The 13,747-nt window shown below is 42.4% G+C and overlaps 1 protein-coding gene across 8 annotated transcripts in view; it reads right to left on the bottom strand.

Annotated features, from left to right (window-relative positions):
• The window catches only part of CHL1 (cell adhesion molecule L1 like), a 177,899-nt gene that overhangs the window by 125,774 nt on the left and 38,378 nt on the right, over positions 1–13,747 (bottom strand). For 5 of the 8 annotated variants that reach the window (XM_068154379.1, XM_068154385.1, XM_068154381.1 and 2 more), the window contains exon 2: positions 13,425–13,505. The exons of the other annotated variants lie outside the window; for them this stretch is intronic. In XM_068154379.1, coding sequence (XP_068010480.1) covers positions 13,425–13,448 — 24 coding nt within the window. In that variant the 5' untranslated portion in view covers positions 13,449–13,505. The remainder of the gene's footprint in view (positions 1–13,424; positions 13,506–13,747) is intronic. 8 annotated transcript variants of the gene reach the window in all.

Genomic DNA, 13,747 nt, shown 5'->3' with positions numbered 1-13,747 from the left:
GAAACTGAAGTTCAAGTTAATCCTAATACCAAGCAATCTTTTCTCACTGTTTTTTAATACTACAAGAAGGAAAAATAAAGTTCCAGGTCTGGACGTTGCCAGAAAACCACAGGGAGCCCAAAGGCTACAGCTCACAATGGGAACTTCAAAAACTATGTCAAAAGCATTAGCAGTTCAGGGGGAGACAAATGGCTATGTTTGTATTCAAGCCCATTTGCTGAAGAAAGCCTTTAATAATGAGTGGCATCAAGAGCTGGGCTCAGCTTTTCTTGGCTGCAAAGCAAACAACAAGCAAAGTTTTCCAAGTGTTTTCTTCAATATTGTTATTTCAGTGCTTCCACCAGTGCCTTGGCAACATCAGCCTACTGAAACCTTCGACCCACTGCTGCCCAAACCCCTGTTTTAAAAACCCAAATGCCTCGCTTAGCTTCAAAGGTGACCCTCAAAGGCCATCTTGTCCAAGCCCCCTGCGGTAAGCAGGGACACCTCCAACTAGATCAGGCTGCCCAAGGCCACATCAAGTCTGAGCTTGAATGTCTCCAGGGATGATTCCTCAACCACATCCCTGGGCAAGCTGTTTCAGTATCTCACCACTCTCATTGTCCTCAACCACCAGCCTTGTGAACAGGACAGGAGCACCCCAATGATATAGGGGGACCCTGTGTACACCCTACCCGCCTCCCTGGGAATTCACCCACCACAATTGCATTTAAAACTCAAGTGTCAGCCCTTCAGAAGGAAATAAAAATCCTGTGTAATGAGCAGGGGGTTGGCAAAACCTGTGCATCTTTATTTGAGGGGATAAAGCCTATAATGTTGAAGTAGATTAGTTTGATGAGAACTCCTTTTCTTGGCAAAGGAAAAAGAAATAATGCTATTTTCTGGGACAGCCCGTTGAGGAAATGAGGCTTTGTACACTTGTGCAGCCTCTCCCATCTATCCAAACCCCTCAATTGCTGGCAAACAAGAATGTTTCAAAGGAAAGAAACTCAAGTTAGTGCCTCCACTGAGTAAAAAGGGCATTGTAAATTCTGTTTGAGAGCAGCTAACTGGCAGTTCTCAACACACTTACTGGCAAGCCAGCCAGCCTGTATGTAACATAGGGTGTGAGTAACCCAATATTATCTCTTGCCTGCTGGGGAAGGCAGAAAATGCACAAGCACTGCCAAGTGCAGAGCAATTGGGAATTTCAGTCAGCATGAAACCAAGCCAAGCTTTTAGGTTCAGGGGTTACAGAATATCTTGTTTTGTAAGAAAGGCTCCATTTTTAATTACCTGGAGAAAATGGCTTTCCCTATTATTTTGTGCTGCATGGGTATTATTAACTTTTTACATACATCTGCATTGTAGAACTGTAAACTGAAGTTGGTTAATGAAAACAACCACCCTGCAGGGACACAGCAGCTCAACAGATGATCAAAAAGACCTTTTGCATCATTAATCTGCACAATTTCATGACACTGCCCTCAGAAGAATTAAGGGAAACAAGTATTGCCCTAATGTAGGCATGAAACATCCTTCGAAAGGTCTATCCCTGCCCCCCCCCCCCCCAAAACTAGTTTGCCCAGAACCATTGCACAGCAACAAAGACTTACTCAAATTCCAAATGAAATCATTACCCAGCAAGCACTCAGTGGGAAAGCACTTGCCCAATGCAAGAGGTTTCATAGCCATCATGTCTGGAGCCTTCCATTTGTTCATTAGCTCTCAAATGAGGAATTATGAGCGTAGACAGTGTCCCTTTGTCTTCCAACATGGCACACTGAGGCTACAATGCCGAGTCCCTTATTAGTGAGTGTCCTCCCCACCCCTTTCTTGGAGAGAGAACTTGTGGTGTGACGACACAAACCACGCAGCCACCTCCAGCCAACGCAAGCTGTTGTGTAGCCAGCCAACAAATAAAATGCTTATTTCACAGCAGCCTCTTCCAAGCTCTCAGGACATGCAAAAATCTGCTGTGGCAGCAGCATCCCTGCACCCTCACACCTCAGGCAGCCCTTTTTCTATGTTTATCAAAGCTCCAAACTCTCATCAGATGCAGAAATCCACTCAGCATTTGTCAGGTGCCTGCATGCTACGCAGCAAAAGCAGCCCTTTGGAAAGAGTGTGCCCTATTAAAGCTGGAAGAGAAATAACAGAAACCCAGCACTTGAATTTAATGAGGCAACATCACTTAGGGCTGACTCTTTACTAAATGTATATAAGGAAATAATTCCCTTGTAATGAACTCATGCAGCAACTGCCTTTGCCCTTTCTGCACGCTAATGATAATAAATTTCACCCAAATTATTTCAGGCCTCGAGTAGCTGGTGTATTGCACTTACCCTTAGCCCTGTATGAAAGGGCAAATCAAGGGAAGAAAGGTGCACCAGGACACTTAGCAGTAACTCTTTTTTCCTCCTGTGCCATATTCAGACACCATCAGTGATTTTCATTTCTTTTATTTTATTCTTTTTTTTGGCAGGATATAAAAATGCTAAGCTTGGCAGGGAAGCCTGGAGAAGAAAATTACTTTTTCCAAAGGCAATAGTGAGGAAATATGCAAAGAGAGATATCTCCAAGATGTGTATCTGCCTGCTTGGAAATCCTGCTTCTGCGTGGCCCAGAATGATGCTGCAGCCAAACAAACAGACTACTTAACATGGGCAGCCACCACAACTGGCCAACAATCCATCTTACAGTGACACAGGAATAACTTTGGCTGCAGCAACTTGTGATCTGGCATGACAGGATGGGTTTTGAGGAAATATGTCAATAATATAACAGCATTTAAAGCAAATCCCTAAGTAAATTATCACAGCTCCATCAACTCAGACATGCAAGTCATTCTGTAGAGACATCAGCTTCTAGAAACTGGAGTTGCAATAACTCTCAAGGCCTGAGTTTCTAACATGTGGCTCATTTGCATAGCCAAAGTGTAATTTTGTAAGTCTACTCACTGTACACAGATGACATGGAAGACAGGACTCCATATGGGAACAGGCCTGAGCCCAGGTGGCCAAAGTGGCCAACTGCATCCTGGCCCCCTGCATCAACAATAATGTGGCCAGTGGGACCAGGGCAGGGATCTTTTGTATCCAGCCTTGATGAAGCTGCACCTTGAATACTGTGTTCACTTTTGGACCCCTTACTACAAGTAGAGGACATTGAAGTGTTAGAGCAGGTCCAGAGAAGGGCCAAGAAGCTAGGGTCTAGAGTACGAATCTTGTGAGGAGCAGGTGAGGGAACTGGGGTTATTTAGCCTGCAGAAAAAGAGGCTGAGGGGAGACCTTTTCACTCTCTACAACTTCCTGAAAGGAGTTTGGAGCCAGGTGGTGCTTGGTCTCTTCGCTCAAGTAAAAAGAGATAGGAGAAGAGGAAATGGCATTAAGTTGCACCAGGGGAGGTTTAGGTTGGATATTAGGAACTCCCAAAAGAGTTGTCAAGCCCTGGAACAGGCTGCACAGGGCAGTGATGGAGTCCCCACCTCCAGAGGGATTGAAAGGCTGTGCAGATGTAGCGCTGGGGTACATGGTTTAGTCATGACCTGGTAGTGCTGCATTAATAGTTGGAGTTGATCTTAAAGATCTCTTCCAACCAAAATGATTCTGACTCTCTACTACACATTATTAGCACACAATAAAAAGACTGAGGCAAAAGCAGCAGCCCTTTGAGTCAAACACTGGCTTCTACAAGCATTTTCCCCCCTACAACCCTAAGCACTTGTCATACATAGGAGACAGGAGCACTTTGCAAAGCATATGTGACTGGAGAAGAGAAACGGGGGGCTGATACTAATGAGAGCTGGCACCTCGCCATGGCTCGGGCTGACGAGGGGGAGCTGGAGAACACCGCTGCTGCCAGCTCGTCGCTGGGCGGACACCGTGTGGTCTGCTTGTTCTTTTCTGCAGAGATGTCACTTCAGTTAATCCAGTCAAGGAGGCATCAGGGAGACAGAACCGGTTTTCAGACTGTCAGAAAATAAAGCCAGTTGCTCATCACTTGAAGACTGAGTTAGTGATGCCTCAAGAGAAAAACAAATACAAAACATTTGGTTCACAAATCACAGCTCTCAATGCAGTCGTTTTTCAGTAGCTTCCTAGCTACTACAAACCACATGCAGAGGAAACTGTAATTCCAATTGCTAGTCTGATCTTCTTCACAGTTTTTATTATAACTATTTTATAAGCTAGTTCATAGATTTGTATTTCATAGATTCAGTCTGGAGAAAGCTCCAAGGAAATTAAATTGTGGCCTTCCAGTATCTGAAGTGGGCCTGCAAGAAAGCTGGGGAGGGACTGTTCAGGGGGTCAGGGTGATAGGACTGGGAAGAATGGAAGAAATATAGAAATGAGTAGATTCAGATTGGAGGTTAGGAAGAAGTTCTTCCCCATGAGGGTGGGGAGACACTGGCACAGGTTGCCCAGGGAGGTGATAGAAGCCTCATCCCTGGAGGTTTTAAAGGCCAGGCTGGATGTGGCTCTGGGCAACCTGATCTAGTGTGAGGGGTTCCTGCCCATGGCAGGGGGATTGGAACTGGATGATCTTTGAGGTCCCTTCCAACCCTGACAATTCTATGATTCTATGAGTCTGTGATTCATAAAAGATTTGGGTTGGGAGGGACCTTAAAGATCATCCATTTCCAACCCCCCTGACACTGGCAGGGACACCTTCCACTAGCTATAGCTAACTAGTATAACTATTTTATTAATAATATATAAGTTTATTAATAATTAATAATTTTACCTGATGGGGATAAATTAATATCAGGGTTTTTTTGTAACTCCCTTCCCCCCACCCTTCATTCTTCACCTGACTCCCTTTGGTTTTGCCCTCACACATTAGGTGTGTTATTTATGTGAAGTAGCCTCAGGACTTTTCCAAAATAAATGACAGTGGTAAATTAATTCTTTAAGCCTCTTTATGCCACAGGACACAAATCTGTACACAACATTTGCTTATCTCCTTTTTGCCACTAACTCTTACATTTTTAATCACTTCCCATACTCTTGCGCTTACTTATGATGTTCTGTCAAAGAAGGAATTCAGAAAAGGAATTCAATAGCTCAGTCATTCATATAAAATGAATTTATTTCTCATTTTACAGAGGGCACTGTGTTGGGTGGGTTTAAATTATTTCTTTTATTCCTAAATACAGAACTGTAGGCACCCTGTTATCAAATCTGCTCAGCAATATGTACCTGGAAAGTGGCCCTGAAGAAAAGATCCCTTCCAACCCAAGGTAGCCTATGATTCTATCTCCTCAGCCCTACTGGTGTTGGACTCAAGATGCACCATCTCAGTGTGAGTAACCACCACCTAAGCAAGGTTGCCAGTGCAGGACATTCCCACAATGCTCCTGCCAGAGCAAGAATCAGTCACGAGAATAGAGTAGAGTAGAATAGAATAGAGTAGAATAGAATTAACCAGGTTGGAAGAGACCTTTGAGATCATTGAGTCCAACCTATCATCCAACACCATCTAATCAACTAATCCATGGCACCAAGCACCCCATGCAGTCTCTTCCTAAACACCTCCAGTGATGGTGACTCCACCACCTCCCTGGGCAGCACATTCCAATGGCCAATCTCTCTTTCTGTGAGGAATTTCTTCCTAACATCCAGCCTAAACCTCCCCTGGTGCAGCTTGAGACTGTGTCCTCTTGCTCTGGTGCTGATTGCCTGGGAGAAGAGACCAACCCCCACCTGGCTACAACCTTCCTTCAGGTCTAGGATTGCTGAAAACACATCTGGGAAGGAAATGCAGTAGGAGAATATAACCACAACCATGGCTATGCTGCATGCTTGACATGTTTCTGGTGAATAATACAGAAATCACAAACCTTCAAGTCTTCTGGTTCCACTAATGAAGTGATAATTAAGCCGTAAGAAATACTTCTTCTAAATCTTAATGAGTTTTTCTAATCGTTCATTAGTTAAATGAACTAATTAATCAAGAAAATAAAGATGGTCATTGACTAAAGAACCTTTCCCTTTTGATGACAAGATCCTCTCTTCTTACCTTGCCTACAAAAGAAAGAGAAGGATTTAAAAGCTAAAAGAGAACCTTCTTTCATTACTTAATAGGGAACAAATAGCTAACCATGATCCATAACATAAAAGTTTGGCATAGGCAATGCCTTTTATTTCTTATGCCTTCGCAAAAAGATGTGAAGTGCAACAACAGTCAGTTGCATTCCAGTGTAGAGTGACCAGACTCTCAATAGAATTCATTTTACCTTGGAGATTGGAACACAAGTTATCACAGTATCACTAAGGTTGGAAGAGACCTCAAGGATCGAGTCCAACCTGTCTCCACAGACCTCATGACTAGACCATGGCACCAAGTGCCACGTCCAATCCCCTCTTGAACACCTCCAGGGACGGTGACTCCACCACCTCCCTGGGCAGCCCATTCCAATGACGAATGTCTCGCTCAGTGAAGAATTTTCTCCTCACCTCGAGTCTAAACCTCCCCTGGTGCAGCTTGAGACTGTGTCCCCTTGTTCTGGTGCTGGTTACCTGGGAGAAGAGACCAGCACCTTCCTGGCTACAACCACCTTTAAGGTAATTGTAGTTGGGCAGAGAGTGAAAGACTATATAGGTGGGATACAGCTGAGTAAGTTACCACAGATTAAATTTATCCTGAAAATTTTCAGGTATTAGTTCTCTTTAAGCTATGAGTAATTACTTTTTAGTGCTCTCAGGGAATGGCTGAGGTCCCAGAGGGTGAGAGATGGTCAAACACAGCAGCTAGTTTTAGATGTAGGAAAAAGGAAATGTAGATTCAGAACACTGAAAGACCCAGGGACAAATGCTTAAACAATGAAATTGTAAGCACTCAGAGGAATATAAAGTGAGAAAAAAGTGCCACATTGTATTTGTGAAGAACTAATCATGGCAACCCAATCTTCTCTTTTTTTTTCCTCCCCTTTGCTAATCAGGATAATTAGGCTATTATAAGAAGGAATTAGCTGTGATACAATTCTAACAGGAAAAAAAAACATGCTTCTCTATCACAGTAAGGTAGATTTAACAACTTCTTATCTTACACTAACAATAAACTCACTCAAAGAACAGTTTTCAGCTCTCCATTTCCAAACTGAGGAAGCTCACTGTATCTCCACAGGCCTTTGCACTTGTCCCCATATGTTCATGCATGACTTAGGTCACATTAAGTGTGGAGAATCTGCAAGTACTCTGGAGGATAGCACTAGCATACCAAATTACCTCAGTGTGTTGGGGGGAAAAAATAATCTGAAGTCATAAAGATAATTTAATAAAAAGATATGCAAAATCCTACCTATTTTGGAAACACTCAAGTGCAAACTTTAAAGCATGCTTTATTGGGCAGACAGAAATAGAGAGAGAAAGGGGAGGCTGGAAAGGATAAAACCTAACCATGAGTCAGCAGCGCGAGTCTGCAGCCAGAGAGACAAGTGGTGTTTGGGGAAATATTAACAGATGTTAACCACAGGACACAGGAGGTAATTATTCATAGGAGATTTAGAAAGCATGACCTAGAAAGGATATTTGTTCACTCCCTAAAGAAAGAGGACCAATAAATAGACATAGCAGCAATATTCTGATACAAAACAGGTTTTAATTAAGAAAACTCCAATCAGATGCAGTTCCTGAGCACCAGTGGTGAGTGGCTTGGTTCACAGAGAGGAAAATGGAGGGCAGATATTATGCAAAGCTTTCTGAGCTATGTAGATAGGTAATCATTTTAATATTTTATCTCCAAAAAGGCTGCTGGAAGTTTCTAAAAAGACCTTGATACAAACATCTCTTCTGGAGAACGGCTGTGCCAGTGAGCTGAACTTGTGATCCTTTAAGACCTCCTGGCCAGATTTGCCCTCTAACACTTCTAGTGTCAAAAAAAACCTCACAAGAAATAACATCTTATAGAAACATTACCTCCTCTGAAACAAAATAAGGATAAAAGAATCATTTAATTTGGCACAACTGGCTGCTGCTGCCCAGTACAGCACCAGCTTCATAGATTCGTGGAATGGTTTAGGTTGGAAGGGACCTTAAAGACACCTAGTTCCAACCCTCCCATGCCATGGGCAGGGACACCTTCCATTAGACCACATTACTCAAGCTCTCATCCAACCTGACCTTGAACACTTCCAGGAAGGGGACATTCATGACTTTTCTGGACAACCTGTTCCAGTGCCTCACCATCCTCACTCTACAGAATTTCTCCCTAATATCCAGTCAAAATCTACCCTCCCCAACCTTCAGTCCATCCCATTTCATCTTACCACTACCAGGCCTTGTAAGAAGTCCCTTCCCAGCTCTCTTGCCGGCCTCCTTCATGTACTGGAAGGCCACTATAAGGTCTCCCAGGAGCCACCTTTTCTCCAGGCTGAACAGCTCCAGCTCTCTCAGCCTCTCCCCACAGGGGACTTTCTTTAATGATTCATACTGCAGACTTGCAAGTCAGATCAATTATGTACAATTAGCTATTGCTACTTGAGGGTGTGCAAAGAATCTGTCTTCAGGGCCACCTCTTTACCCCAGTTTTGCCTTTTCCTCAGAAGCACAATCAAATAAAACTAAAACAGAAAAAAAAACTACCTTGGAATTACAGAATCACTTAGGCTGGAAGAGACTTTTAAGACCATCAAGTTCAGCTGTTAAGCCAGCACTGCCATGTCACCACTAAACCACATCCTTCAGTATCACATTTGCACAGCTTTTAAACATCTTGTTCCACCTCTGTTTAGCACTCCTGTATACACTGCTTTCTCATCGTGGTCCGCTCTATATTATCTTCAGGGAAAAACCATTCCAGAGGAAAAGGGTGGCATGTAATACACTCCCTCCATTGTGATGGTTTGTATTACATAATCTCACTTATTTTCCTTTATTTGCTATGCATTTTGTAGTCCCACAGAGTACTTTGCAGAAAAGCTTCAGCATCAAGCCAGAATTTCCTATTTCAATGTACTGAAGTAATGCATGAGCTTTGCTGATGCTGAATTCATTTCAACTTGGCATTTTTCTGTGATTTTTTAATTTTTAACTCATGTATACAAACTTCAACTATAGTCTATCACCAATCTATTTTCTCTGTGTCTACCTAGCAGATATATTTGAAATAACACGAATGACAAAAGTAGTATTATGCACTCTTATAGCTAGCAGCGCTCAAACTCACCCAGAGTTAATAACAAATGACAATATTATCTAAAAGCAATACCAACTGAAAACTGATTTTACATGGCATATTAAGGACTTGATGGCTCAGGAGATGGGTAATAGAATAAAAAGCCTTTCATCACAAGGTCATCAATTCAAATACAAGTCAGGCTGATAGTAACTGAAAGCCATTTGATGAGAGTTCTAATGAACCTAGTGTTGTTACTAAAAAGTTCAGGATAGCCTCAGAATTTAGCTCTTTCTCCTGCCTCTGACAGCAGTCAATGCAGAAATCGGGAAGAGTGTGGAGGAGCAGATCCCTCTCAGCAGGTAGGTTTCCCTTGTTGCACACTGCCTGCCCCAGGCTATCGCTATTTTAGCAGCTTCCTAGCAGGTACCTGTTTGTTCTGTTCCAAAATTCAACAGCCCCAGTGCTGATGTGTCTTATTGCTAGGAAGGTTGAAAAGCAGAACTGGGCTTGCAGCTCCCTCAGTGACCACTTCACATGGTACATAGACAACACTCTGGTCATTTGTCTGAACCATAACAACTTGGAACATTAACACATTACCTTTATTTGATATCTTGATATTTTCCTGGTGTGTATCAAATCATGTCAAGTACTGGGAAAGGGAAGAATCCCTGTGCCAACTAGAGTAACCATTCAGCTAGCATCACTTTAGTCAACAAATAAAGCAAACCAAGTTGCATGACTTGACAAGCAAACAAATTCATCTCAAATAAACCCTCTGGTATAATTTCCTTTGGTCCAGTATAATGCCTACAAAATGTACTGTTGGCTGAAGTATTACCTCTCCTATGAAGAAAGGCTGTGAGATTTAGGGCTGTTGAGCCTGGAGAAGAGAAGTTCCAGGCAGACCTTCTTATGGTCTTTCAGTACTTCAAGTGGCCTGTGAGAAAGATGGGGCAGACACTTTAACAGGGTCTCTTGTGACAGGACAAGGGGTGATTGTTTTAAACTAAAAGAGGGAGGTGTAGACTAGATATAAGGAAGACATTTTGTACAATGAAGGTGATGAGACTCTCATCCAGCTTGTCCAGAGGTATGGTAGATGCCCCAACCGGATCAGATTGTCTGGGGCTCTGAGCAACCTGCTCTAGTTGTAGATGTTCCTGTTGAATTTGGGAACTAAATGACTGTTAAAGGTCCCTTCCAACCTAGATCAGTCCAAGATTCCATCATATGGTGGAGACTATATACATTTTTGAAGTCTTAGCAGCCCCAGATGTTCAAGCCTCTGGTGTTGCTGTGCAGCCTGCAGCACTGCATTGGCAACTTGATTTTCCTGGTCAAGACTCAACCAATTCTGAGTACTTGAGGTTCAAACTACAGACCACTTTGTTTCAGCAAAGACCTACCTCCTGGCTTGCAACACCAAATGGTCCTGCTTATTTCATGTCTGGACAGAAGATTAATTGTCAAAGGTATAGAAACAGGGATTTAAGTGGATTTTGGAGTGTGGAAAAATCCCCAATCCATCAGTTAAGGTCATTAGCTCATGTGACACACCTCACTGAAGTCAATTTTCAAGGGTAAGCGTGTGACAATCCGACTGGAGGAATTCGTCTTTAATGCATTATTAATTCATTTATTATTACAGTTATTCTAATCTTTATGCAGGGCACTGGAGCTCAATTTGTTCTATATCAGCTAATGTTTTTAATGAGCCCTTTCTTCTCCTCAGGATGGGAGCTTCCTTAGCCAGTTATCTGGCTTTTAAGCAAGTAGAAAACGACACAAGGGGTGTACCCTCCTTACAAATACATCTTCACAAAGCATGCCCTGAATTTTAAATAAAAACAAATAAGTACTAAGTTTTATATGGCCAAATGTCTTTTAAAAGGTAACAGACTCAGGAACTCTAAATACAGGAACTTTATCACACAGTTACACGCAACGAAAGCTTAATTACAATTCCTCCTGCTGACAAAGGGGAGAAATGTATTTAAATAAGATCCTGTGTAAATGCAGTTATCTGGGAGGGAAGACACTGGGAGCACATATTAACTTAAGTCTGAAGCCTCATCTGAATGGCTTTGGGTTCATTCTCTGGTCATGCAGGGCAACGAGGTCACCAGGCTGATCCCTGCATTGAAAAACTGGTTCAGCCCGAGAGGAAACAGCATATTAAGTAGAGAAGAGGGTGTACATAGAGTTGAGAACCAAAGGGAAGAGCACATTTTCAAACACACACACACTGCTGATGAGCTGAGAGTCAAGGGTCCAGCTGGTTGTAAAGATTCTGCCACTTTGTGACCTTTCTTGCTGCAGGGGAAGGTCAGGGTATTGAAAAGCTGCGTAGACATAGCACTTAGGGACATAGTTTAGCAGTGGACTTGGCAGTGCAGGCTTAACAGTTGTACTTACCGACCTTAAGGGTCTTTCCTACTTTAGATTAATCTGAGAAACCTGCTCAAGTCTACACTCAGCATATTATGCCTGCATTTCCAGTATTTCTCCCTGGAAATGGAGCAGCTCAAGCCATGGCAGACTCTCACAGAGCATACAGCTTCCAAGGGGAGAGCCAAACTACACCAACCAAACAAAAAAGTTTGTGCATTCTGGGGGGGTTGTTTAAACAAGGAAACAAGAAACAAGAAACAAGGCACACTGTCCCCCACCAAAAGCAGAGTCAATCTTATTCTCTTTGCTCCTGCAGACTTAAGAAATAGCTTTCACATGGTGACCTTTCCAGATGGTTGGTCTTGAAAGAGGGAAAGTTTATAACCTAACTCACAAACCAACGAGAAATGGAGATTTTGCAGTTCAGAGCTGCTCCTACAGAGGGATGGATCAAAACACAACCAGAGCTGATGGCCATCTAGGTGCACACAGCATCCAGATCCCACTGCCTGGTTTGTCAGAAATTAGTAAATTATTTTGTACTTGAAACAATCACTAGCTGGAAGATGAAATAAATGTTATCAGTGGGTACAATAACAGATCTTTTAATTGACTAAAATTAGAATAAAACCCTTTTTTCTTAATTTACTAAAAAATGTTAAAGCAGCACTCAGATCCCAGTTTGTCAACAACTTTCTGTGAATTTCAAAGGCCATAAAAATACACCAAATTAAATCAGCAGCAGATACATAAGAGGGATGAGCTCAGTGCTGCTCTCTGCAGCAGTCAAGGCCAAGGAGCAGACTACAGAAAAACCCCAATCAGTGATGTCGCAGAAGAAAGTTCTGGTGTAAATCATTCCCATTGTGCACAAAGCTTCAGCCTAAGAACTCCTATTACTAAAATTTAATTGGAAATGCATATTTAAACTCCACATACTGGTAGCACAGACTCCCTTTTCATCAGCCATAAACATGAAACAGAACACAAAATCATAGTTCTTTGGGGTTGTTTGGGGTTTTTTTGAATGAATGCAATTTAAAGGGAAAAAAAAAACCACCAACAAAACAAACAAAAAGAGACAGAAATCCTTTGCCAGTGTGATTATTTCCTCCAAGCACATCTTACTGCAGGAAGGGGGTCCACAAGCACTAGAATTCCCTGGTAACAAGCTAACCCTAGAGAATCCCAAGACATAAATAACTCCAAGACCTTTCTTTTTCCACTGATGAAGAGGTGCTGGCAGTGCCACCGCTAAGGCTCTGCTCTTCCGCTCTTTCTCTTCAGCTTGACCCAAGGGTACTCTAAAGAAAGGCAAGGTCCATACACCACTTGGGATCCAGCCCCACCACCAGTAATTGGGACAACTCATTGCTCTGATTGCCACCATCACCAGTTAGTGGGAAGCAGGATGGAAGGTTTCCTTTGCCATAATCAGAATGGATTAATTACAGCACTTTTTCTTTTTTTCCTATGGGTTGAGGACCAAAAAGGATTTGAGTTGTTTTGTTTTGTTACAACATAGAATCACAACCTCCTTGCCAATTAAACACTACTGCAGGAGAAAGCCCAGCTTAGGGCTCAGCTACACGTACAACAAGAAATGGCTGTTTACTTAACTTGTAAAAAGAGAAGACAAACAAGATCCATCTGACATTACACAGCTTTCAGACTTTGAAAGCACGCCTGCATACTTCAAGTAATGAAAATCACATGGAATTATTCCAGAACATGCATACACACAGAAATAAATGTATACACACACATCTAGACTTCTATAGAAGGCGTATTAAAGACACAAATGGCATCACATGGGGCTAGGATGACTTGAGCTGGTACGATGCAGAAATAAAGGCAAAGAGAATTGACAGCCAAAACACAAATGCTTAATTAAAAAAATGAAAGAAAAATAATACTAATGCATTTCTAACCAGTCCATGCAGCTGCTGCTTCATCAATGCATGGTCAATTTGCAGTTTTACATCTGAATCCTTCTCCCCACTTCACTGCATCTGGAGAAACAGACAGATTTGTGATATGAGCAATGGTATGTCAGAGGTTGAATTTATCTAAAAATAGCATCTTTATCAGCACAAGTCCTTTGTTGTGTGGTTGGGATTCTTCCCCTCTGTGTCACTGAGTTTATGCCTGATCTCATTCTCTTTGCCCTCCATTTGACTGGGAAAGGACAAGTTTTTCCATATTTGAATAACAGAAGCAAAATACCCCATGGAATAGAAATCCTGGCTGAAGT

The sequence above is a fragment of the Melanerpes formicivorus genome, unplaced genomic scaffold, assembly GCF_026170545.1.
Source record: "Melanerpes formicivorus ecotype bairdi unplaced genomic scaffold, bMelFor1.0.p_v2 SCAF_28, whole genome shotgun sequence".
In the NCBI taxonomy this organism is placed as follows: Eukaryota; Metazoa; Chordata; class Aves; order Piciformes; family Picidae; genus Melanerpes; species Melanerpes formicivorus.
This window is presented reverse-complemented; position numbering and strand designations above follow the sequence as displayed.